Source organism: Cygnus olor, chromosome 9 (assembly GCF_009769625.2).
Source record: "Cygnus olor isolate bCygOlo1 chromosome 9, bCygOlo1.pri.v2, whole genome shotgun sequence".
Classification (NCBI taxonomy): Eukaryota; Metazoa; Chordata; class Aves; order Anseriformes; family Anatidae; genus Cygnus; species Cygnus olor.
This window is the reverse complement of record NC_049177.1, coordinates 18,896,353-18,923,766: the sequence shown is the minus strand read 5'-3', so window position 1 is coordinate 18,923,766 and position 27,414 is coordinate 18,896,353. Positions and strand designations below refer to the sequence as shown.

At 39.3% G+C, this 27,414-nt stretch overlaps 1 protein-coding gene across 3 annotated transcripts in view; it reads right to left on the bottom strand.

The window, feature by feature from the left end:
- Positions 1-27,100, bottom strand: part of PEX5L (peroxisomal biogenesis factor 5 like) — a 109,114-nt gene extending 82,014 nt beyond the window's left edge. For all 3 annotated transcript variants that reach the window (XM_040567180.1, XM_040567182.1, XM_040567183.1), the window contains exon 1: positions 26,778-27,100. In XM_040567180.1, the coding sequence (XP_040423114.1) occupies positions 26,778-26,798 (21 nt within the window). In that variant the 5' untranslated portion in view covers positions 26,799-27,100. The remainder of the gene's footprint in view (positions 1-26,777) is intronic.
- Between the last annotated feature and the right edge of the window lie 314 nt (positions 27,101-27,414).

Below are 27,414 nucleotides of genomic sequence, written 5' to 3'. Positions count from 1 at the left end.
TTTTTGGTGTGCCAAGGTTGCTCTAGTTCTAGAAGCCCTCTGTGTCAGTATGGACATTAACAGGAGTGGCAGCCCCTCGGGTTCACGCAGGCTTTCAAAAAAAAAACAAAAAACCACACATTTGTGGGAGCTCTCAAAAGCAGCTGTATAATGAGGTTGGTTGTAAAACCAAAGTAGAAAGAAATGTTTCTTTGTGTATTTAGGATTCTTCTTAGCCTCTTAGGATCTCAGTCCTCTTTGCCCAAATTGCCTCTTAAACATGGTCCAGCACAACATCATGATGAGTTTGCATAAATATTAAATAAGCAGCTCAATGATCTGTAGTAAATGACTGTTTGAGGGAACAAAGTCTCAATTTGATGGATTTTCTGGCTTGCAATGACAGATCTGATGTCATGCTCCACGCTAGAGTAGTTCAGTAGTTATTTCATGCTGCTGGCACTTAAAGAACCCAGCTACTTCCATCAGCAGGGAAGAGAGTTTGGCAGGAGCAGCTCTGAGAGCAGGGATGTTCCCAACAATGTTAAATTAGATTGCCCCCCTTGGACAGCCAGTTGCTCGTTTGTTCTGTTGTTTGTTTGTTTTTAGAAGAAGGCTGGGTTGGTGTTAGGATTATCAATTCACTGAGAGTGAAGTTCAGTCTTGCCTGGAAGTCACCCCAAAATGATTGTCCTTACAAAACTTCAGGAGGGCACAGAAAGGATGATCTAATGATAACTGGTAAGAATACCAGATGTCCTTAGTTTACTTTTAGAATTTATGCAGGTATTTAGAGAGAAATATAATTAATTTTTATAAATATAGTCTATTACAGATATTTTTTTGTAAAAAGACATTGTCCTAAATCTCAAATGTTTACATCATGCCAGTGCTTTCCAGGTAAAGGAACGTGTGAGGATTAAACCTTCCCTGTATTCCGGTCTGAAGAAAAGTACCTGGAACAAATTCTTAGTGCAAATCTGCAACAATTATTAAATTTCCTAGCAATTTTTTTCAGAAAGCATCATTATTATTATTATTTGGCAAAAAGAAGTGCTGAGAATGGCTGACAGAAAAACACGCATCACCCAGAGACATCAGCATAGTCTACCTGCCCTTTGCTGACTACTCATTTTCAGATAATTCTGGATATTTTTGCATAGTGTGCATGCCATAATTTCTATAAATGCATCTTCACACTTGGAGATGTTAAAGCAAAGTACCTTCTCTCTCTCCTGCCTATGACAAGCTTCTTCCTAAGTAATTATTACTGTGCGGTTAGTGCTGGGTTATACAATTAGGAAAAACAGTAATTAGACAAAGCAGGTAACAGTGCTGAAAATACACTGTGTACATTTGAGGTGAAGTGCTGCATACTGTTTAACTGTGAGTGCACTGAGTGCAGCAGCTTTGTCTGTCTCTTGCTGTCTTTAATGTTTCTTGGCTCCTAGAAGATGTATTCTGAACACACGCTCTTGGACTTGACTGGGGAATCAGTGTCAAATTCCTTGCTTTATATTACCTGGAGACCCGACTGGGTGGTCGTAGTGCTCTCACTCGCAGTGCAAAGCTTTGTGTGCCACGCAGCTGGAACCAGGGCTTATGAAACCAGGATGTGCAGCCTGTGTTTCTGCTGAGATTAGAATGGTTTGAGGCAGGACGAGGGAGCTGTGGGTATTTGGAGCCAGGTCATTCCTCTCAAGTACGTGTTGCTTGGACTTTGTCTGCTGTGTGGAATCGAGGGTTCTTTAGTGCCTGCGGTTACGTCTGTACTAAGTTAAATCTGCCTAGGTCACAGAGCCACAGATCGTCCTGGACTGGAAGGGACCCACAAGGATCATCGAGTCCACCTCCTGGCTGCCCACAGGACCCGTTCCTTGCGTGGGAGCTAACCAACATCCATGCGGTCAAACTGACCCTCCCATGGAGGTAGCCTGCAGCTGGACAACCACTGGAAATGGTCAGTGTCCTCTGACCCCTCCTGAGTCCTGCCTGGAACCGTCTGCACGATGCCATGGGAATGGGCAGAGGCACGCAGGGATGGTTGTGGCAGCCTGGCAGTGCAGGTGATCACATCCCCGTGCCCAGGAACTTTCCCTGACCTTCTCTAGCGCACTGGTAGAAACAGAGCCTGTGGGGTAACAGACTTCGGCTTACTTTCTCAGGCTGCGTGCTCAGAGAGCTGGCTTTAGGTTGTTAACAATGTATGAGCTGTTATTTTAAAAATAAGCCAAATTTTGTAAAATGAAACTTGAAAGCTCTTGAGGCTACAATAATATTACTGCTTCCTAGATGCGAGGGGTGGAAAAAAGCTGCAGTTTGTCTGACCGTAGCTCAGGATTATCCTCAATGTCTTTTTCTTATTGTGTGAACCAATTTTAAAGCAGGTAGACAATGTGTTTCATCAAGATTTCTGGTACAATTACCTTATACTGCAGCATCACAATGAGGAGGTGTCAATGCTAAGATTTGCAATGGGAAATGTAACTTGTTCATTTGGTTAAAATTGCTGACTGCAAATTGGTTTGTGATCCAGTTGTGCTGTAAAAGCACGAATTTGTCAAATTGTTGTTGCTTCGTGGGGCATTGCAGAAGGAGGAGTTTTTCCTGTAGACCAGCTTCACGCACACACGGTGTGGGCTTAGTGGAATTGCAAATACCATGTTTCCTTCAGGCACCAGCTCTTGAAAGAGCGAGGGAACCGAGTGCAGAAAAAAGGTGTCTTTAATGAGTGGGGTTATGAAATCAGCGGACGGCTCTTCCTATAAACCTACATCAGGCACTTATCTTAACTGCGTAAGAAAGAGGGACAGCCTGCACTGCTCTCAGAGGGAGCCTGCTGATTTCAAAGGCACCTAGGGAAGTAGTTTAGGTACTAAAATTTAGGAATGCAAATTCTGCTTTAACTTGCAATCTGCTATAGACTTCCCACAGACAACTGAAAAGCGACTCTTTTCTCTACATTTTACTGCTTACAACATGGAGATAATACAACTGCCTCAATTTCCAGTGACATTCTGGAAATAAGGAAGAATAATTTAGATACCATACTGACTGAGCCACTACGTATGTAAGACAGTAGCACAACACTTCTCTCTGCTGCAGCCCAAGCGTGGTTGGGTGATTGCATCCCAGCCTCTGACTGGAGCCAGCCCTTCGCTGCTGCCACCCATCCCTTACTCCAGTGTGTGTTTTAGGGCACAGCTCTTTGCCTGCCACTGGGCTCTCACTTCCTTGCCTGCATATGAATGAGATGGTGTGTGTACTTAGTGCTTGGGTTTGTCACTGTTTTTTTTTTTTTTTCTAAGTCATTGTGGGGATAGTGTAAGAATGGAAAAGTTAAAGACACTCAAAACTCATATTTCTAACGTATCCAGAGGACAACAGAAGCAGTGGGGTCTTTCTCATCATTATCCAGGGACCTGAATCCCCCAGAAAACCTGGGAGAAACCACACATCTGTGTATCTGAGTTATCAGTTAGAATCTAGATTGAGACTCCCCATGTGTTTTTCTTAAAGACACAATTTTATGCAACTTAATTTTTCTTGCATGGATATGTGGAAAATGAGAAGGCTTTTGCACTTCACTGGTAGGTACGTGCAAGTCTGGGAGAAACAAAGTTAGAGGTTCCCTTTAAAGCTTTCTCAAGCTAATGTCTCGTCCCAACTTTCATTTTGTTTTTCTCTCTCTTTGCTCACTACTGCCAGCCAGCAAAACATGCTGAAGCTCAATAAGATGAAGTAGCTAGGTCACACTGTAGAAAGTGCTGATGTGAGCTGTTTCTTACCAGTTTGAGCTGTTTTCCCACACATCCCTGTGGTGGATATGCTGAAACAATAGACTTTTTTTCTTAGTATACACATACATGTTCTTCTTGTATTCTTGTATTTCTTGTCCTATGCCTTAAAAATACTATCTTGCTATTATATAATAGTTAACCATCTCTACTATTTCAAGACGCAGACAGTATCTAAGAAAAATCTTGAATGAAGCAGTCTGAAACTTCGCTGTACGTTAAAATGCCATTTTCTTAAAATGCAATACTAAAAGCATAATACAACTGCAATAGGACGGTGATGGATGAAATACGTCATGCTAGGTAGCATGGTCCCACACCATCCAGGTCATTTATGGCTTCGTATTGATCCCATTTTCATATGTGTGCAGTAAGTGAAGTGGTTAAAGGTGTTGCTATTGAAAGACTCCTAAAAAGAAATAGTGAAGATAGAAGAGTGATTGAGGCAGGTAATTTCTTCTTTTTGTGTAGGTTTGGAAGGCAGGGAGTGGAGCTGAGAAGTTAATTCTTGCACAAAAGGCTTCAGGACCGGTCAGAAAAGCATTGTGTATGATGGCATAAAAAGGAAGAGGAGAAAAGGTGACAAATTTCATTTGCAGCCGTGTGGAATCTCATTTTAACATTTTAACTTTCATTACTAACATGTGAAAAAAATATCTGTGCTTTGTATATGAGAAGGGGGTAGCCACTTTCTTCCCCCGCATATATTTTGGGAAAGATAGAATCTTTTCTGGCAATTAGGGTGAGCTAAACTAAGGCAGTATTTATTCCAGTACATATCTCTGTTTCAGTTTTCTGTTTGTTTGTTTGTTTTAATCCAAATATCTAGAAGCGCTTTATAGGTGTCAGTAAACTTAGCCATGTGATAGATCTCTGTAAGGTAGACTGGGTACTGTCCCTATAAACTATTTTTATAAGGAGAGAAACCAAGTCATGGAGAACCTCAGAAAACAGGACTGTGTCCATAGGTATGGAGAACTATGTGAGCAGTAATGGCCTCCGGAGTGCTGGTGCTTTTCGAGTGTCTTGGAATCCCCATAAAAGATCTTTGGTATGTGCGGGGCTGACAATGTACCAATAAAAGTGTAAAATGTTTATTGCTGATTTGATAACTTTGTGGTGCAAATGGGATGATTTCTAGCATGGCACTTTGATTCATATTCAAGGTTGAAGGGTTAGATTTGATTCATATTCAAGGTTGAAGGGTTACTAAGAAAATATTGAAGTCCATACAAACAGAGCAAGAATTTTTAGAATTCATTTGGAGATGGTGTTCTGGTGTTTACTGTTAACTTTGCATTAATGTCTTGTTTAATTTTATTTTTATGGCTATGTATATATATAAAAATATATATATAAAAAATAAAACTTTGCTTTGCCAAAATGCACTTAGAATTTTAGCCTTAGTGATTAGCTCTAATGAAGATGCAGCTATTGGTTTTCTGGGGACAAGAGTGCTCTTATTACGTAGAAGTTACAGTTCTACCAATTTTTAGAATATCACTAAATATTTTCTCGTTATAAGTCTGGTAGGAAGTCAGAGTGGAAATGGTTTTGCATTCTCTTTCTGTGACCTTTCAACGCAACGATTCTGTCTAACCCTGCATTTCTTTGCCTGAGGAAACAGCTATACAAATTTTCTACACAGAAAAGTCCAAGTTTTTATTTCTTGTATACAAAAATGATTGATAATTCATGTGAAATCTGATTGTGGTTGATTTTTATGGTTTATTCTCAAATCTACCTTTTCAGAGTGGTAGTTACATAGGTTAATAACCATTTTTTTTTCAAGTAAATATAGCTATAGAGCTGAATGTGTACAAAGTATGCTGTTTGGAAAAGGTCCCTCATAATCTTATACAAATAGCTTTATTTCCCACAATAGCTTTATTTCCCACAAGGCTCCCATTGTCCTCTGTAGTAATTGGGCCATAAATGCTAATTTTACAGGAAAAAAAATATTTTAAAATACATTTCACATTTTAGATAAAGCGAGAAATTGTTCAGGAGGCTCGAAGTTCAGACTGCTGTAATGATAAAACACATAAAGCTTTGTTTAAAGAAGTTACAGAACAGCACAGCCTCTGCAGCACAAGCTGCAGCAGTCGTGGCCTTGCCCACTCGTCACGGGCTCCGATGTCAGATCGATGCTGACCACCAGAAAGTTCCCACAAGTACTGGCACAGCTTACTGTGAAATGTTTTTGAAAATAGTTGTCTTTCTTTTGGCATCTGCCCATGGTATTTTTTTTAGTGTTTAGGGCATAAAATATAAAGACTCCACAATTTCAAGCCAGGAGGTAATAGATTCTGTCTCATGGTTGGATGTTCAAGCCATTTCCCTGGGGCCATCAGAAGTCTGTTGGTTTGCTGCATGGTCATTGCTCAGTCTATTGGCAAGTCTTAGGCACTGAATTAACCTCAGCTCTCAGTCACTCCTCATGCACAAAGTGCTTTAAATTCTACTTTTTGTGGGAGGTGAGGGACTGAGGGGGGGATTCAATGCGATTTAAAGTGTGTGTGCCATTGCTCACTAAAATGATCTTTTTCCGAAATATGACTGCAGCTTGTTAACTGGTGCGCACGCATATGAAGTCAGCGTTAATTGAGTTATATTGGGTAGCGTGGCAGAATCCAGCAAGTCTGACATACGGGGGAATCGCAAGTACCTCAGATGCTATCTGTGCTATTAATGTACCGCATTTAGTTACTGTGAGAACTCTTCAATATAACTTGATCTGTTGGATTGTCAAAATGTTATTTAAATAATACTGATGTATGGTATTCAGGAGATGGGCCTCAGTTAAGCAAGAGTCTTAGCACTCCATAGGTATTAATAAAGCTTTACATGAGTCTATCTTTCAGTAACTATTTCTGATAGTTTCAAATATAATTTAACCCCTAGTTATAATAAAGTAAGCTTAAGAAAAGAGATGTCTTTCCCCATGAATTCCCAGCTAACAGCTGGCCATGACCAGAGTCACCAGCTCTCAGTGACTGCAGTGCAGGACAAAGACTCTAGCGTGGATCCAGCTGCGAGCACTGCGTATCACTGGCCACACTTTGGTAGCACAGGGGCGGCTGCTGTGGGAGGAGGCCAGGGCTGCCACGTGCCACTTTGCCCTGCTGCTTGTTGGTCTGGCGCTTCACTACCAATGCTCCCAGCTGAAGAGGAGTAAGTGGATTTCTACAAACGCAGCGTGGTAGCATATGTCTTGATTAAGGCTTATTTGAATAGCTTTGTTTTGAGTAAATACAGCTGCAAGGGAAAGGTACAGGTACATAATATTGTCGGTGAATTATTAAGTATCAACTTTTTGCTGCTGGATAAATTAAATACTTAGAAGAGAAAAAATAATTGGTCAAAACATTAGGAATTCAAGGTAAGGAGCTGTTTTAGCGAAGTAAATCTGCCAGCATCCAGGATCCAGGTAGAGATTCATTGCACTACCTTAGGTCTGCTGAGACTGTTCTAAATAAACTAAGTAGGCTTTGCTTTGTAAACAAGTTGATTCAGCTACTTAGTCCCTATAGAGGGGTTTGTTGCCTTCTACATGTCATGAGGAAATAGCAACAACATCCCTTCAATCTTAATCCAGCAGTAAATATATATATATATATGGTAGATGTATTGTGGTTTGAATTAATAATGAATAGTTTCTGTAATAAAAAAAAAAAAAAGTAAGATGTCATCAATTCCAAAATATATAAGCTTCTGTAATTTAGTGTCTCCTGACTGACTAGTTCAGGTAAATGTTCAAACACTTAGTAAAGTATTTTGCAGATAAGGTCACTGCATTTCTGACCCCCTTGTGCACAATACGTTTCTAAATCAGTGCACTCTATTTTGGTATCAGTTACACAGAAATTACTACCATACACCTAAAAAGATTGGGAGAAGGGAATTAATATAATTAATACCTTCATGGAATGAACAGGACAGAAATGCATCCAGTGAAAATAATTGGAAAGCGTGGAATAGACTTAGTGTTGTAACTGCTGGCAGTATTGCCTTGGTTATCAGAAACGATAAGCAGTTTGGGGTGGTGGCATTGCATGTAGTATTTATCCTTTCTACTAAACAAGGAAATAAGAGATTGTTAGTCGAATCAACGCAGTTGCTCTTCTAACTTGTGCTTTTTGTAATATTGATTTACCTAAATCAATGCAATTCCTACTTTCAGCTTTACTCTGGTCTTGACTTCTCGCATCCTCTCCATGAGAGGATTGTCTCCAACTGTAGTCTGTTTAATGTCTTTAAATATTGATCATTCTTATCAAAATCAGGACATACACTAACCTATTTCTTTTACTGACAAGTTCAGACACCTTTTTCTTTTTTCTTTTCTTCTTTAATCATTCTGTGTGTGAATACAAACGCTTTTTTCTTTTTTTTTTTTTTTTTCTCCTAACTGGTGAATAACTTTGTTTCCTTTCCATGTATAAGGAAAAGAGGAGTTCTTTATCTGTGGTCTTGTCTACATTATTTTTAGTGAGAAATGATTTCAGGTTTAGAGACTGTCATTCCCTATTTTGTTAATTGGACTGTAAAAAGTTCTCTTGTTTGCAGGGAACTTCCAAGAAAATTCTAAAATAGATGTATGATTAAACTGCCAAAGAGTAGGTACACTATTTGCTTACAATAATATACAGGAATACACACTCCTGACATATATACACAAATTTTAAGTTCGCTCTACAAAGCAGCCTTCCTTTTGCTTGACCCAGCCTTTTTCTGAAAGTTTGTCATAATTTCCTTCCACAAGACTAGAGGTGAAATCCTGGTCCCTCCAAAGACAATGGAAACCTTTACACTGTAAGATGATTTTGTGCCATATATAGCAAGAGTGTGCTGCTGCCTGGAGGGTTCTTTCTCCAGCTCCTCCAACTGCCACTTTTGTCCACTGTAAGTGAACTGAAATGCTGTTTTGGCAACGAGAAGATAGAGACTTTTAACTCATTCTTTCATGTCCATATTTACGCTGCTCCTGCCTGAGTTAGGTGTGCTATCCATGCCTATAAATACAATTAAAAACATTTTCATTATAATTCAGCTTACCTGAGAATTCTAAAAAAGAAAAACAAAAACCTTCTTTATTCTTGTAAAATAAGTTCTAATGTATTCTGTAAGTGTATGAAAGAACTGTTCTAACATGTTGCTAATACTCCCTAGGAGTACTTTGAAGAATTAGTAATGGAATAACTTGAGCAATTTCCCGTCACTTTAGTCTTCAATGTTAAACTAGATGCTTTTCCAGAATATATGTTCTCAATTCAAACTATGATCTTTCCAATTGAGTAAGTGGGTGAAGTTCATCAGCCTGTATTGGAACCTTTTTTTTTTTTATTATTATTTTATAATTTCAAGCGTGGTCTAAATGTCAAAAACATTTGTTAGTTTTACCTCTAATTGTGCACCTTGGTGTATTTCTATATATAATTTATATCTTACTTCCAGCTCATGAATCTTGTCATTGGTTCAATCTTGCCATTTAACGGGAGCTTCTGCCTACTTTTGTCCGTAGTTGCTCCAGTAATACTTGTCTTTTGGAGAAAGCTTAAACTAGTTAAAATTTCTGGATGATCAACTTCATTTTTCATGTTACTATGACACTGAGTTTCTAGAGTAACTATTCCTGATTTCCCTTGCAGCTGTTGTTAAATTGGATCGGAATTTAATCTGGGGGTCTTTTGTGTTTTGTAGTCTCTCCTTTGGGATGGACCATGTAGAAATTCATCAGACCAAATTCCTTGCTTGCAGCAGTGCAATAACTTTCAATAAAAAGGAAAATATTGAAGTAACTTTACTAAGTGACTAGAATTGTTCAAATGAATTATAAATGACATCTAAATTAAATCTAAGAAGAGACCGTCTGGACCTACTGAAAAAGAACATGTTAAGAGAAGCTCTACCCCTCTGTTAATCAGAAAGCAATAGTTCTTTTGCTCCTCTACATGTGAAACGATTAACTTAGAAAGAAATGCTTTCCATGTGGATGAATGGTGTGAAAAGGAAAATAATAAGCAATGTTTTTTTGGGTAACAAGCAGAAGTTTCAAGTAAAAGAAATACATTTCCTCTAGAGAATAAACCACAAGAAGTAAACAGGAAGTGGTGGCTGAGGGCTACTTTATGGCACCCTTACTCCAAGGAAAATCTTACTCCATTAGTAGCACCATTAAATCCAGCAGTATTACTCTTAGAAAAACGTCATATTTCATTCTTATTAGTTGTCACAATCTGACCCTACAGGAATAAAGTTTATAAGACAGCAGTTAAATGTTTCGCTGTGGCTGCCCCTCCACACATTCATAATATATCTGAAATTTATTTTTAAAATATTTGTGTCTATTCCTCGATATAAGATTTTCATACTGAATCCACACAACATCCTGCATCCTGTGTTTTGCACGGTTTTGTTTCTACCGCTCCCCGGCTATGAGTGTCTGTGTGTACGATTTCTTTATGTAGATCCACATGGTGACGTGGTCAAAAGGTTAATACATTGCAGGGAGGGAGGGAAGGGCTCCCAAAGGTTACGAGCCTCCCCAGGGGCTTCATAGCAGCCATGATACCTATATTCCTTTTAGATGGTAATATTTGGCAGTAGACTTGCATGCTTAAATTAGCAGACATGCAATTTACATCTCCCTAGTTTGCTCTCAAAGCCACACCGTTCTGAAGCAATCTATCTCTCAGTGATGTACTGGAAGATCAGGATTTCGCTCCAGGATTTCCAGCCTCTGAGTGTCTGGAAATGCCCTGCTTTTCTTAAATGTGGGAAATCAGTCCAATTTCTCTCCCTTGTATCTTTTATGCAGCTGACTGTTTGCATTTAGTTTCTTTATCACAAAATACAAAACCATTTTAGCATTACCCCCCCAAACTTACCTTGCAATATTTTGGTAGCATGTTATTAGCTTGCACTGGCCTTTCTTCCCTGGAGCCTGGCATCAGAGTCCAAATGAGGTCATTGATCTAAAAAAGTGTAGTGGTCTCATCCTAGCCTCTGTTATGGACGTCTGCAAATTCACATCGCAGAAACAATACCTTGCTCAGTCCAGTCCAGCGTGCTCTGCAGCCTCTGCTCAAGAGAAAGGCTCAGGGCTTCGACAGCGGTATTGCTAATGGTCAGGACTGTACGGCTTGAGCAGTGCTGTGTCAGTATCAGGAAGCTTTTACTGTGCCTGGGTTCCTGTCAGTGCTACTAATTCAATCACTTACATATGCAATAAATTCACATGAAAAATTAACAAATACCTAGCCAGCAGCCGTGCCCTCTGTTCTTTCTTTCTTCCTAAAAAAAACCCAACTATGCAGCTTTCTCTTAAAATGATTTGGTTTAATGGTTTCTGGATGTTTTCAGCATGTTTTGTATTTCAGCATTTGGTGAAAATGAAATTTTTCTTTTATTGCTAAATAGCTTCTCAATATCGATCCATGGTATATGCTGTTTAGCTGCTATTTCTAATACCTTGCATCAGGTTCTCTTCTAATTACATCTGCCATCCCTTGAACTAAAAGGGTCTCTGCAGATGTCTGAGGGAGTATAGCTCAGCAACTGGCACTGATCCGTTCCATTCATCTTAAGATCTTTATCTGATTTAATTCTGTTTTTCATTTCTAAGATTCACTGCAGACAATTTTAGCATGATTGTTAAGGTAATAGCTCAAAAAGCAGCGTGCTGTATGGGGGGAATCGGACTCTCCCTCCTCCTCCTAAACAAGAATCCTAAGCAAGGGAACTGAGATCCAACTAGCTTTCCTTATCCACTTTCTTTGAGAGGTTGATGACCTTCCCTTGAGAGTTGGCCAGGGATTCGACAAGCAGGAGCCTACATCTCACACAGTTTAAATAAGAAGAAGCATGTTCAAAACTGAGAATAGTTTATAAGCACTGTTGACTTACTCCAGAAGACTGAATCAGCTGCTAGTGTGCCCCTGTGCAGCAAACTGATTAGTGCAAATCAAGGCTGGGCTCGTGGTGTTATCCTGCTTATAGGAATTATTTTATTACCTTTTATTACAGAGTATACAGCAGCTATGAAGTAATGCATCAGGTGGGCTGCATTACAATTGATTAGTCAGACACAGATGGGATTACACCAGGACACAGTGGTGCAAACGAGATTGTTCTAGTACCACCAGGGGCTCCTGATCCACTGAACCCCATGTTCAAACTTTGCTCCTAAATTCTGTCCCCCTGTTCTGGTACTGTGCCCCTCATGCCTGGTGCAGAATGAGGCTCCTCTTCCTCCCTGTGGGGTTGGAGCCAACCAGCCCGTGAGTGCTGTTACACTCATTTGTGTGCAATTTGGAAAAAAGCTTGGACTCAAATCTAAAGGTTATTTTTAAGATGTTTTTTCATTTTTATCGGAATAAAAAATCAACATAAGTTTCCATAACTACATGGACGTGTGCTTCTATATCTTTTAATACATCTAGAGGATGGAAGTGCTTTTATTCCTGTCTTACTGATGGAGAACAGAGGCACAAAGACAGCAAGTGCCTCATCCAAGTTCATAAAGAAAATCTGTGGCAATGGCAAAGCAGGAACTTAACCCCCAGTCCCTCTGTAGCACTGCCATAAGCACGGGAGGTTACTTCTTTATGCCCATGGATCCAGAAAGTTACTGGACAGAACTTGCATTAAAATTAAAACCAAAACAAAACACAGTGCATTTGGAATTGGTCCCAATGTTAATGGTTTGTAACCAATGAGATCCAAAGCAGCTCCAGTGAAGGACTTAAGACCTGGCACATGCAGACTTAGGAGAATTTCAGCTTTGCTGGGAAATCCAACTTGAGCTGCTGCTCTAAGGGTCCTACCTGGTGCCTTTCCCCCAGACTGATCTGTCAGGCAGGGCAGGCCCTGTGTGTTGTTCCCACACCCAAATGATTACGCGAGGTCTTGAAACTTCTCTGTTTTTTCCCCAAATCAGAGTCAAGGGTTGCCTTTTTAAAATCCAATCAGTAAATGACAGTTTCACAAAAGACTGCTTAACAGAGGTGGAGTGCTTTTCTCATGTAATCTATTGGGGGAAAATGACCTAAAAGTAATGGAACCTGCCTCTTTCATAGAGTAGATCATATTTAAAACCCTTCAGATTTTAAAACAGGTATTTTAATCCGTCATCTATTTATGCAGAAAGTACATAATGTACCACTTACCGATGGAGTGTAAACAAGTATAAATCCCCAAAGTGGAATTTAGCCTACTTAGGTATGTTATTTCTCAGCATTCACAAAATGAAGATATCCTTTTTAAAACTACTTTCAGACAAAACAGTGTTTCCTACTGTGAAAGGTTCTAAATAAAATCCTGATTGCACTGAATTTAATGGTATTGTTTTCATTGATCTTACTGGAACCAGGATTTCAGTGGACAGGGCAGAGATGAACACAGAGTAGCATCTTTTTAAAGAAATCTGGTAGCGTTAGTGCATGGTGCCATGATCTTGTACCAGTAATAAGAAAGTGACGGAAGACAGAACTCTGTGACAAATTTCCTGGTTTGAAATTATGCTTCTCATATTTCAGAAATTTCAGAAATTTTACTGCCCATAAACACAAATTCTAATGGGCTGTCCCAAACTGAAACTGGAGTGAAACAAGTAGTAACCAGATATCTTAAATGACTATTTCTCCTATTATTTAGTGGGAACCTGTAAGCATAAGCAAATTTTATTCTGTGTATGCCTATAATATATTTATTTTGTCTTTTATGGAACGGATTTTATTATTTGAGGAGAAACAAATGACAAGTGCAGATGAACTCTTAAGGAGTGATCCTACTGCCTGTCAAGAAGTGCTATATATAAGAAACAAAAAAGAGCATGAAAAAATATAGAAGCATAACTGTCTCTGAATAGCAAACTTATCAGAGTATTCTGCAAGATATTAGCAGGTCTTTGATAGGTACATCTGTAATTCTTGGTTGAAGTGAGAACGGTCCAGCCATCATCTCACTGGTTTCAAAATAAAACTGTCTGATATATCACAGCAAAAAAGCAGCCGTGCTAATTATTCACCTGTAGCTGAGTGTACATGTGTTTCTTTTGCACTCCCTGATGACCACTGTCCAAAAGATTATGCAGGTAAAGCAATGCTTTCCTCTCTGCTGAAATCCTAACTAGGATTTTAATTTTTAGAACTGATGATCTTGCAAGAAAGGCTGGACATTAGAGAACACCTGTTGGCAGCGATATATCAAAAGGCATTTAACTCAGATGAGATGGCTAGTTGAAAAACAATTTATTGTTTAGACATGCATTAGTGTAAGCCACATTTCCTTCTGAACAGCTTTGCAAAAGTCAGTAGAAAAACTGACTATTCCCATATTTACCAATTTTCAGCTAATGGTAATTGTCCACTGGGCACACCATGTGCATGCATTTTAGCCATTTGGTAAACTTTGTGTAGTTAGTCTTTCTGGTCTGTGTCTGGTTGGCCACTTCAGTAGCCATACTTCTGTTCCTTAATTCTGTGAATGATGCTTACATGGGACAGGACTTGAGCAAGTTTGTGTGCAAGGAGGAATAGTAAGTAGTTTCTTTCGTACCGTCACATAAAGTTAGTATGTTTGTAGCTTAACAAATACACAAAATATACATGCAGCAATCAGCATGTACAGTTGTTTCTGTGGTGATTAATGAGGCTGAGTCAATAGCTTGGAAATTTTATCTGAAACTTTATTTCTGATATTTATCTGTGACTATCTGACAAAAAGGGCAGTGAAATTTTGTTACTGTTTGACAACTATAAAATTGTTTTTCCACCAATGCATACGAGGTTTACGTATCTAGTTTATCAACACCTGGTCCAATGTTATAACAAATGTTACTAAATATAATTTGGAAATAGGTGTTCATTTTATGTGCACTGGCAGGAAAAAGTAGTTAACTCATTAAATAACCATCCTATTTCTTTGCTAAGTAAATTTAGCAATATGCTTTTGCATATCTATTGCATATCTAGCCATTATCCAGTGATCTCACATATTTGGAAACTTTTTGCTGGCATGACTCCTGAAATTCTGAAATGTAAGAAGCAGAGTGATGCTCAGTAAGCTGCAGCACAGCAACTGCTAGCAACCAAGAGCTGCAAGGCTTCAAGGCTGTTCCTAAGTTGTGATGGAGAGTGTTCATGGACATCCATCTGCCAGATAGACGTTGGGATGCAAATCACAGCCACCATGATCTAAAGGGGGACAAGAATGCCCGCAATTAGATCCTGCAGTAATTTTATGAATCTGAATTAACCTAGAAATCATTTTTTACTCAATCTATCAGAAGGGACATAGAACTGACTTTAAAACACGGTTTTATGATCAGTTCAAAGAGAACAGCCCAAAGTGAGCTCAGTAGATTTTCCTGAGAAGGACTGCAAAGCCAAGTACTCTGTTCTCTTCTTTAAGAGCGTTATGCTTTAAATAATGACCATCACATTTGGTTTTGGAGCTCAGGAAAGAAAAGGAAGCTGGTGGTAGGAGGGAAATTGAGCTGTATTTGTGAAATTGAGCTCTGCTGTGGTCAGGGAAAATACCTCTACTGATCCTGATGGGTTCTGATTATATCCTCATGCACACACACTTTGGCTGTTATTAAAATAGATTTAAACTTACTGTTACACCATGTTAACACAGCTGGTGATTTCAAACCCTCAGTGCCTGCTTGCTGGAACATGAATATAAAATGTGGAAAAGCTTCAGTGTTTCTAGTATGAACCATTGAGTTTAGCTGTACGGGGGAAGGAAACACACTTCCTCTGATTATTAAGATTTTACACACAGCAAAACTATCAGTTCAGCTGAGTGGGAGACTCAGTAAGGAAACTAGGAGAGAGAGTATTCCAAGCGTAGAGCTCAGGTCTGTGGCATTTTGGAGTAGGGCAATGGGAGAAGTGGGACTAATTTGTCAGCTCCTGCGTTGTTCTGTCAGTAGGAGGTTACAGGATCAGTGAAAACAATCAAGCCCTCCTCAGCCACAACAGGAAGACTTCTGGCTTCTTGTAGTTGAAGATTTTGGTTTTGCTCAGCATGAGTCAAGGTCTATTTCTGCTGAAGTTGGAGAAATTTCAGAAGACAAGGAGAGTATTGTTGGGTTATAGAGTTTGTCTTCTGCTGTCATACGCAGCATGTCATAAAAAATCTTTCATAAATTGATTGTTTTATCTTTAAAGTAATTAGTGTTTTTTTTTTTTTTTTTTTTTCTCCACTGTTCCAGTTGGAAGGCTATTGGAAATCTTGATTGGTCTAATGATCAGAAATCTTCTAATTTCTAACCTAAATTTATTCACAGACGGTTAATATCCATTTGTTCATGTGCCAGTTTTGTCCTTAGCTAATTTAGGTTCTCCGTATCTGGTGTTTATCTCCCTGATGCATTTACATGCTGTGATTATGCTCCTGCTGAGCCATCATTTCGCTCAACAAAATAAGCCAAAATCTTTTGGTCTCTTCTCATAAGACTTTCCCTTCTTCTTGATCATCCATCCTTCTTTGGACCTGTTTCCTTCTTGGCCAGAGCTTTACAAGACACTCAGCTGAAAATTTGCTAGTGATATTGTAAACTGGCATTGACATTTTTCTGACTCTTCTGGAAAAAAACTCTTCTAAAACTAAAACTTCACTTGTGTTTTTATGGGTATATTAATGGCTTATAGCCATCTTATATATGCAAGTCTATCTTAATAATTTCTAAATTATATTTTACAGCTTAGGGTAGATTTTTATTTTATTTTTGTTACTGATGATCAGCTGCATATTGTGCTGTTAAATATCATCGTATTTGTATTGTTTCCACTTGAAGTTCACATAGTTCCCTCTGTGTAGTGACCTAATACCAGTACTGATGATGATTCCCAATACCGATGATGTTTCATCAGTAGGTTTACGGATGAAAACATTGGACATCACTTCTAGAACTCATCCATAAAAACCTTCATCAATAAACTTTCTTTCAGAAACTGTCCTTCCTTTAATGCTGTATTTTTCTGGTTCTTGTGAACAAGTTTCCTGCCCTCTCTGTGGTTTTGCTATTATTCCTCACTTCCTCCATCTTCACTAATAACGTCTTTTGAGGCACTATAGCAAATGCTTACCAAAGACCATAGAAATCAAAGTCAGTTACATTTCCTTTGCCTAAAAAGCCCGTTATGACAACAAAATTTTAAGTTGGTCTGGCATTATCTTCTGTTGGTAAATTCAAATAGCATCTTTTCCATTTTTCTGTGCATGTTTGTTTAATCTTCTTCTCCCTTAAAGTCTATACCTAAAACCTTGCAGATTATGGATAGCCATTTGGGTATCTGGGCTGTTAGTTGACTTATTCTGTGATGCTGTGATTATTATTTTTATTACCCTATTTTAAATCTTGACACATTTTCTATTGTCCTGTCATATGGCACCATATCTAGATTCATAACTACACTGTTAAATATTTGCTACCAAGTCTTCAGGTCCATATACCAGTTCCATCAGCAGTTTGGGACAGAGATTATATTGTGTACTTCTGCTTGAGCTCTTGCTTCACATGCTGCTAATAACTGCATTCATACCCTCATAACCATTTTGGTTTGGGGCCATTAATTAGGTTGCCTGTAATATGGATGCCAGTTTGAGTACATTTTTCTTTCCTTTTTTTTTTTTTTTTTTTGGTCTTAATCATGTAACTGAAAAGCTTTCAACAGTTGTTTTAATAAACTTTCAATGAGGTCTAACTAAGCTTTACTTTAGGCAGCTTGTACTTTTTATTTTTGTCTTGGAGGAGCACTTTCTCTCCGTTCCTTGTGTGTTCTTTACTTATTCTTAACATTTTAAATATTGAATCTTATTTTTTTTTCCCACGCTTTCTTAGGATCCGGGTTCATAATACAACTAACACCTTACACTTGCTGTATTTCCTGAGCAGCACGTCTTTTGAGTGCTCTAGGGATGACTTTTTTTCACTGTTTCTATGTAGTAGCCAGCTATTTTCTAATGATTCGTACTCCTTTGTTGTGGTTGTTGCAGAGGGTCATGCGAGTTTATGCATCCCTTTTCGTTTTATATTTCCCACCATGCCGTGTATGTTACCTGGATTAAGTACAGTGGTAATATTAACAATGTTTTCTACTGTTCAATAATGGCACTTCCTAATTCCCATTCCTTTGCCTTTTTTTCTGTTGTGCATCATAATTTTTCTGCTTAATTTTCTTTACCAAGACTCCAATCAAACCTAATGCCATTCTTACTTTGACAAGGCTCTTTTGGCTTGTTTCTTTTTAAAGTTATTAGTGCTGGCCACTCTTGTATTTCTTTCTCAAAGTCTTCTTAAAATCATCCTGGTTCTTGGAAGGAGTGTTGGATTGTTGGATAGCAGTTAAAAAAAGATAAAATACCTCATCTACATCTGAACCCTTTAACTGGAAAATTATCTTTCCTGCAAAACTTCAGTGAATGACAGCAGAAATAGTCATTTTGATGAGACACATGTTGAGCTACACTTTACTATTTCATTAATCGTATCTATGACAATATGTCCAACACCTTAGTGAAGACTGACACCATCCTCCTACCTCACATAAATAATAATAATCTGTTCTTTTGTGTAAAATAACAATTGCTGGCTTTTTTTTTTTTTTTCAGAACTTCTTATTAGGGAATCCTCCCCTGGATTTTACAAAGCTCTGGCAGATTACCATCACATTAAAATGTGATGTTACCTATCAATTTTAACTAATACAAATACTCAAAACATTGATATTTATTATAATCTTTGCTTATTCCTGTGCTTATGATAGCGAACTTGACCTTAGTGAATTCAGTGAACCTCTCTCAATTGACTTTAAAAGAACAGCGAGAGTTCCTGAACCTTTATCTTGAAGCAAGTACCAGTTAGAAAATGTTGCATTAGAAATTGCAATTAGTAACAGCTTTTCTGTCCCTGTACAGGATGTGCTCTAGTCTCTAGTTGATGCTGTAACTTTGGGACCTGACCGGTGACATTAGGAAGACAGAGATTAATGTGAAAAGGGCTTGGGAGCCAATTATTTTCTTATTTACATCAGTATAATTTCCACTTACTTTCACTTACCTAAATAAAGATACAGTGGGCTCAAATGTTGGTCACACCATGCACTTCACTTCTTCAGCTAGATAATAACATGAATGGTAAGGGAAATTTAAAATTTTTCCTTCTGCTTTTAAAAACTAGTCTATAAAGCCAAATTATCAATCTAAGGTAAAAATACAAAGAAATAATGTGACTGATCCTAAAATAAATGCATGCCAAAAACATTCTCAAGCTGTTGTTTCTAAATGGCAGTGGCTGAGTGTATCTGAATTTCTTTTATGTCTCTTATAACAGAAGACAAAGTCTTAATGTAATCAAGAAAGATTGTTTGTCTGAATTCATTGCACAGTGCTTTCCTTATCACATATGCTTTTGTTATTACACTGACAGATTCTAAATGCGTTGCTATTATTTTGTATGTTGATTGAAAAATGCTGTCCAAAGATATTTGTATTCATGTAACTTGTATTATATCCAATATCCTTATTAAGACAAGAGGACTTTTAAGGGATTGATATGAAGTTACGGTGGCAACAGACAAAAAATTTTGAGAAAGCCTTTGAACGTGGGTAGGGAGTAGAAAATAAGCAAAATGGATGAAATGATGAAAGAAGAAAAATACTGGTAAATCTATCTGACTGCCTTGATAGGCTGTGGAGAGGTGGAGGCAGGTAACCCGGGGCTTACACCAATTATGCTAGCCTGAGTGAAGTCTAATCGAAACTGTCTGGGAAGAACTGCGTTAATACTGAGACATGTTGACTAACTGTGCCACCCTTGGAAAAAATCAAATTCAGGGGATAAGTTTAAACTTTGGTTTGTGTTCTCTGTTGATGGAGCTAGGTGATTTGATGAGACGTGCTTTTTTCCATTCAGTACAATATGTTTCAAATCTTCATGTTTTAGACTTCACTTAATTAACTTATTCGCAAATAAACCATTGGAAGTGAAACTCGTGTACCAATGACTCAGAATTTCAAAAGCCCGAGAAGAAAGGAACAGAATATTACACTGCTCATAATAATTGTAGGCTGGTAGAAGAATTTGCTGAATATAGTCTTTGTGATCCTTAGGCATTTTATTAGTAATGTTATTGGACAATGATGAAAATGCATAACTATAGAAAGTCATCTCCTACTTTACATGTTATGACACCTGATTTGCAAGGTGGCTGTTTTTGTGATATTGACTATTTCTGAAATAGATTGTGCAAATTTACCTTCTGCAATACAAACAACTAGTTGATACTTCTCGTTCCGGGTATGTAAGAAAAACAAACCTGTCGTATTCATTCTAAGTAATATTCTGATGTTTTTACCATTTTCATTTCTAACTATTGCAGAAGGGGTAGCTAATTAAATTGGATGGTTTTAAACAGACCTGTTTTAGACATCAAAACCCTTCTTAAAAGTTTCTGCAGATTCAGCTTGTTTAGAAACAGTTTTGTTTTTTTTTTTATAAATTACGAATGATTTTCTGATTATGAATGTTTATGAGTCTGCATTTCCTAAAGCAAACTCTATATTTCTGTATAGCTTATTTATCCTACGCTTTCATGCATTTGGGTATTTCATACTGATCTAGCTTGTGACCTTTCTTTCCAACTTTTTGGCCTCCTTCCTTTGCATAGCAGTTTTATCTACACGCTTCCATTCTAAGACTTGGCCTGCCTTTTCATTCTTTTTCCTCTCTCTGCCCTATTAACAGTGGGCCCCATTAAATTAATTAGTTTTCAAACATGTGTAAGCTTATGCTTTCAAACAAGTATAAGGCTAAGTAATCAAAATAGACTCTCTTGCTAAAATAGACCATGTATGCAAAGCAAATATATTTATCCACACACATGCTAATGCAGACCTTGTACAGGCTGACTCTCAGTTGCATAACAGCAGTCAGCATTGATTTATGAAGTGTTGATACCAACGTACATCAGAACAATATCTGTGCATATAAGTTAAAACTGCATTAATGGACTGGGGTTTGAGTTTTAAAAACTTAAAGCTTCATCCTAAAAAATTAGAGTGAGTAATTTTGCCTGAACTCTTCCAGAAAAATCATTGTAAGTCTCCACACAGCTGAAGTGTTTTGTGATTGATTATCAGACCTTGCCTTTAGTAGTTGTATGGGTGCATTTTAGGATGTTTGAAATCAGTATTTTAAAAAAAGGTAACCACTACTCAAGCTTAACATACTAACCTATGCTAAGTAATCAGAGTGGACAGCATAGGTGAGGCAAAATGGATGCATGGAAAGGTGACTGAGCTTGCCAAAGCTATATGATGAAACTAGAGGTAAAATCTGAGTTTCTGGATGTCTAGTTGAAAAAGCTAACCTCTGTATCGTGCTATCATAAATTATGGCAGTAGTGGTAATTTAAAAAAAATACATCACAATTTCTTAAGTAAACAGTGCCTCTTTTGTGAAGGTTATATATTGGAAATAGACTAACATTTACATAAATAAATAGAACCTGAGAGAACAGCATGGAGCTGTGACAGAGGAAGGTCAGGCTGGGTGTTAGGAAAAGGTTCTTCACCCAGAGGGTGGCAAGGCACTGGGACAGGCTCCCCAAGGCAGTGGTCATGGCACTGAGCCTGCTGGAGTTCAAGAAGAGTTTGGACAACACTCTCAGACAAAGGGTCTGATTTTGTGGTGGTCCTGTGTGGAGCCAGGATTTGGACCCAAATCTTGTGGGTGCCTTCCAACTCGGGATATTGTGTGATTTTAATTGACAGTGCTAGGGACTGTTGGTTTTCCTTGTTTTGAATGAATTTCATTCCAGAATAGAGTGCCATCTCCCTATTTAGGTAGAAAGAGTTCCTCTTAATTTACATCAGCAAAAATGCACTGGGTGCCAAGAGTTCCTGAGCCTTTTGCAAGATTCTTGTACGACTGCCTAACGGCTTCATGGAGCGCTTATCTATACCGGCATTGCGCACAATTTGAATAGTTTCGGCATGTCTCTTAGCCAAAAACAGTTTATCACCTTTTTTTTTTTTTTGAACAAACTCCATTCAATGAAAACTAGCTCATTATTTTTAGCTTGTTTCATTTATAAGCAGTTCATAATCTGCTCTTCAAAACTCAAAAAGCTGCTAGTGAATAATTGAAAAATATCAAAACAAAATGGAAAACATACCACCATAAACACTGCCCTGGCATTGTGAGTACTTTTACAAAAGGCTTGTAATAATGAAAAATTATCTGTTTAGCATAATGGAATTTCAGTAAGGCTGGGAGTTATGATTCATCAACATCACCAGGAGTCAGTTAGCATTCCAGCAATGTGTCCAGATTTTTAGAATTTTGTAGTTTAAAATTATTAAGTTTCTGTTGATCTTAACAGCTGAACAAAGATTCAATTTAGCATTGAATTCAATTTTGTGTTGCCTATATTTTTTATGGGCTGCTTTATTCATGTACAAAATGCATAGCTGAGCGATTCCATTTTTGTAATCATAATTGATGAATAGCTTGGGTTTTATTTATTTTCAGTAGCAGTGTAACCAACACTACTAGAGTATTTTTAATAGGTTACTAAATAAGCAAAGATGGGACTTGCATCAGCAGATAATGCTGTGACAATTCTGCTTCACTACTCCCAGTCAAGCCTTAAGTGTTGGGAAATCAGTGCAAAAATATTTTTTATAACTTCTAAAATATTTAGCAACACTTTTCAGGCCCAGTAAAACATGTGAAGCCCTTGAGGTTTGATCTTGCAAAAAATTTTCATGTGTACATAGTTATGCTTTCTGTAGACTCACTGCAGCCGTATATGTTTGGGCTTGAAGAATGAGATCTTACTGAAATGTGTATTCATATGTATCATGTCACCTAAATGTGAAATGCCAATGGTAGAACATTAAATATCAGTACAGAACACAACAAAACAAGGGCATGAAGTTGATTGGCTATTCAATTAAAAGTTTAGGAGTAGCTATCTGATTTGGAACTTGGCCAAGGCATCATGACTAATAAGCCTGTTCGTGTGACAAAGCGCCAAAGGAACTCGCGTAGCCATGTGTGGTCAAAATTTCTCCTTTGTGTAAATTAAGCCGTTTCCAAACATAACACTGCCACACATAAAATCCCATGCCAACATTTGGCAAAGCATCTCTCCTGTTCAAGCATTTGTGTTGGAGAAAGCTGGCTATATACAGCATCACGGCAGAGTTTTGAAAGCGTTTATTCTGAATGTCCTCGGAAGCTGAATGCTGCTGCCCGTTCTGAGATTGTCATTTACCCTCTGCCCATTTGCAGAACTGTCATGAAAGTCAATGGGAGGGACTGATACCGGGTCCATGATATACTGTGAAAACTTTAAAATGGCTTATTGTTGGTTGTTAAAATGATAGACGTTTCAGAACAGTAACAGTGGGATGAACTCAGCTTATGTTCTGCTTCCATCTGGCCTACTACTGTTTCCTTGAGGAAGATGGGAAACAGCACACGCTGTCCTAAGAGAGAAACACCTCTTCTTCACCTGGACAGATTAGCATTGAGACTCTTTGCCGTATCTGTGTAATCCCAAAGCAGACACAGAGCCCCTAGAACTGCTTGGGACCTGAAGTGTGCCCTGGGTGTGCTCCTGCAGCCCTCAGGCCTGGTGCTGTCAGCGGCTGAGCCTGCTGCACTAAGTAGGGCTGCTGACGTAACCGAAGGTTGCGCACAGAGACAAGCGGCCGGCGCGGCTCGTCTCAAGTTCTCCTTCTCATATAAAAGCCCCGCCATAAAGGCTAGGGCTTCAGACGTGTAAACCGAACAGGTTGGTAAATAGTACGGCGAAACTGAACGCTTATGATCACTGTGATAGTGAAATAGCTCTGAAAGAGCTCCTGTGGTGCTGTGCTTCTCTGCATCCTGTTCCTGTCTGTGGTGCTGGCTCTGGGGAAGGCCACTTTGTTTTCCTCCTAGTAGTTTATGTGAAAGCGTGTAGCACACAAGTAACACAAAAGCTATGTGAAGGTACCTGGCAATATAAAGACTGTGGCTGAACCTGCAACATGTCTTCCTTTTAGATTGTTTTTTCTCTGTCTTTGGGATTTTTGCTTAGGACCTCTCTAGTATTTCTGTGTTGTGAAGATCTGTTTATAAAACAGTAAGAGGGAAATCTAAACCTAGGTCTTTGGAATAAACCAAGAAATGTTCTGGGATTCATGAAAAAAAAAAAGTAACGTAAGCTAAAAATTTATAAAAAATACACATATTATGGTCTGATGCAGTAGAGAACTTTAAGTGCCTTCACTTCAGGTGACTTCAGCGGTGCATAAATACAACGTATATTTCATGCACACTTGCAGAATTCATAGAGCTTAGAAATTCCCCTGCTGAAGCTCATAATGCCTGATGCCTATCTGAGATAGGTAAATTCTCAGTTTGCGTAATTATGTTCATGACATTGTTAGAGTTGCTAATGTTCTCACCTTTCAGAAGATTTTGAAGAATTAGCTGAGCTACAGCAGGTTATTAATAAAACATTGGCTTTGTAAACATCTTTGAAAGTAATTAGATTGAGGAATCGTTTCTGCAGATTTTACTTTTACTTCTGAAAACAGAGCACTGGCAATAAGGGAAACCGTGACTGGCATTCAAAACCAGATCCTTGATTTGATCCCTCTAAGTTCAGAAGAACTTCTGCCTTAAAGATCGTAGGATTAGGCATTACATGTTGGCACATTTTTTCATTTGGATGCATAAATTAGATGCCTGGGTGCCCAGTTAGGGTCCGTCTCAGGATGCCAATTTCACTTGAAAGCAGTGAAAGCTGCGAGTGCTCAGAGTCTTTGAAAACAAGGAGTCCAGGTAGTGACTCAGGTGCCTAGCTTAATCCACGCAGGTTTGAATAGTTTTATAGTTTACCTTATTTTACACTGGCAGGTAATTTCAAATAGTTTTCCTTAAGTTAGTACAAAGAAGTCTAACAAAAAGTCTTGGGAGATGTTAAGAACAGACCTGTAATGCTTAGATGTGCCTGCGCTTTTGGTAGCGTGTGCTTTGACGCTGTACGTGTGTGGTAGCTTCAGTAGTTTGTGTTCTAACGTGGCTTAATAAATGTTACAGTACATGATTTCATTGCAATAAAATTAGCTCTTTATTGTCTTTGACTCACTTAAAGGCTCTAATTAAGGATATAGTAAACATGAGAATCTTTCCTAATGTTTTAGGCTTTATTTAGGAGTTGCCTGAAGCCCGTTAATGCTTCCTGTCAGGGCAGAAATACATTACCAAGTCTGGCTGATGCACTCAGGTGGGTTTTCATTTTTAGCAGGTGAGTGTACTGAATATGAATAGTATTTAAATTCAGCAAACTTTTAAAGTGAATTTGGATAGCATTTAATTACTTTTGAGCTAGATAAACCAAAGTATTTTGAAAGAAAAAAATTAAAGGACATCGGTCATAATATATTTGTATGTTTTAACCTGTTTTTCTACTGCAAATTGGATTTCAGCCTTTTAATGACTCAGAAAATTTACAATGTTGCCAGCACCCTCAATATTCCATTACATTGCCTTTTAAAAAGTGGTGTGTGCTTGTTGAAACCTTGCGACATATTAGCCATAGCAAAGAACTTCTGCTTTCTTAAGGGTATAAATACTTATTTGCCAATATCCAATTAATTAAAACCAGTTACAGAACTGTTTTCTTTACAATAAAACAATGCATCCTTTAATCTTATTATCATAAATAGTAGCAAGTAATAGTAGTATCTGCTTCCATTGATTCCGTTTCTTGTTAAAACCTGTTTGCTCTCTCTGACAAGCAATATTATGACACAGTATTTATCATTGTTGAGATCAGATAACACAAACATGAAAGAGTAACTGGTATCATTCAGCTCTGGAAAGCAGGGAGTGCTGAATCAGAGTCCTCACTTAACTCACGTATTTTGTACACAATCCTGTGTTTGGCATTGACTTAAGTTTAATTTCCCTGATGACCATTCAGCAGATTTTTAAATGCTCTGCAGAATCGCACCAAAGAGAAGTGGTCAGCTCACACTTGCTAGAACTGCAGTCTCCCTGTAAACAGCCTTTGTACTAACACACGCCACATGCCAGACTGGTGCTGCTGTACGTGATAAAAGCATCTGATCACTCCTGGCAATGAGCACAAAGCCAGAGTGGGTCCCAAAGCAAAGAAACGCATTTGGGAGATCCGTGTAAACCTTTACTCCACTTTGGCATTTCCTCCTCCAAAATACATTTGGCTTTCCAAGGAAGAGCCACGTGAAGGAGAGCGGGAGTCAAGGTTAAAGTCATCACGTCCAAGACACAGGTATGTTTGTGTCAGGGAGAGGCATTTTCTGCTGTGCCGATGTGGATCAGTAGGATCAGGAGGCAAGATTTCTACCTGAAACGTTGAAGTCACTTAGACATGTGCTTGAAATTCATTCTACAAAGTCATTCCAGGGCTTAGCAAAATCAATTCTCATCCCATGTTGGGAGGGCAGAATAGAAATCCATCACCTTTAAGCACAACACATTGTGCAAATCAACGGCTTCAGTGCGACATGAAATCTTTCCAGATTTTGCAAAGCAAGTGCTATGTCTTTTCCCTTATTGTTTGTCCTTCACTTGACATACAGGAAGAGATGCATCAAGAAGATGGCAAGAGACATGTGTCACTTAAAGCATGCCATAACAATGTTTGCCCTGGAATGCTCCCTTGAATCTGTTTGAACAAGCAGGCACAATAAATGGATAAATATACACCAAACTTCACCTAGTTACAAAGTTGACAGAGCCCCTTTTCCGTCCTCCCCCTTGAGCAGAGCTAGCCCCTCCAGCCCCGGCTCAGAGTGCCACACTCGTGTTGCACCCCTTCACTTGTTGCACGGTGCCAAGGTGGCATCTCCCCTCCGCTCAGCCCGCGGAAACTTCCCGGAATCCCGATTCGGGGGAGCCCGTTCCAAGGGCTGCTGCTCTCCAGCCTGGTTGCAGCCTCTTACCTGCATGTGTCCCTGGTACATTCTGCTTCAGGTGCCCCTCAGGCCGACAGCTTGGGCGTCCGCTGCGATGGGGGCACTTCCCCCGGGCGCTCGGCTGAAAGAAGGAAGGAAAAAAAAAAAAAAAAGCCTAACCCTGGAAAGAGCTATTTTTGCCAAAGCTCCACTTTGTCCTGGAAGCTCCCTTCCCTCTTCTCCGTAACCCAGCGCTGCGGGCCGCCTCCTCCCCTCCCCTCCTCTCCGTCCTGCCTCTCTCTCTGTCTCTCCCCGCTCCGCCGCCCTTTAACGCGGAGCCGCCCCGGAGCTGTCCCCTCGCCCGGTGCTGGGGGGAGGCGGCGCGGCCCGAGGCGGCGGCGGCTGCGGGGCCGCCGGGCGGGGAGCGCCGCGGGGCGGAGCGGGGCCGGGCCGGGAGGAGCCGAGCGGGGCCGGGAGGAGCCGGGAGGAGCCGGGAGGAACCGAGCCTCGTCCCGCCGCCGCCTCCCCCCCGGCCGCAGGGGGAGCGCCGCCAGCCGGGGCCGTGCGGAGCCCCCCCGAGCATCGGGGCCGCCGGGAGGCCGGGGAAGCGCGGCCCCGCCGGGGCCTGACGGCTTCCGCCGCAGCAATTAAAGAAATAATTAAAAATAAATAAATAATAGTGAGC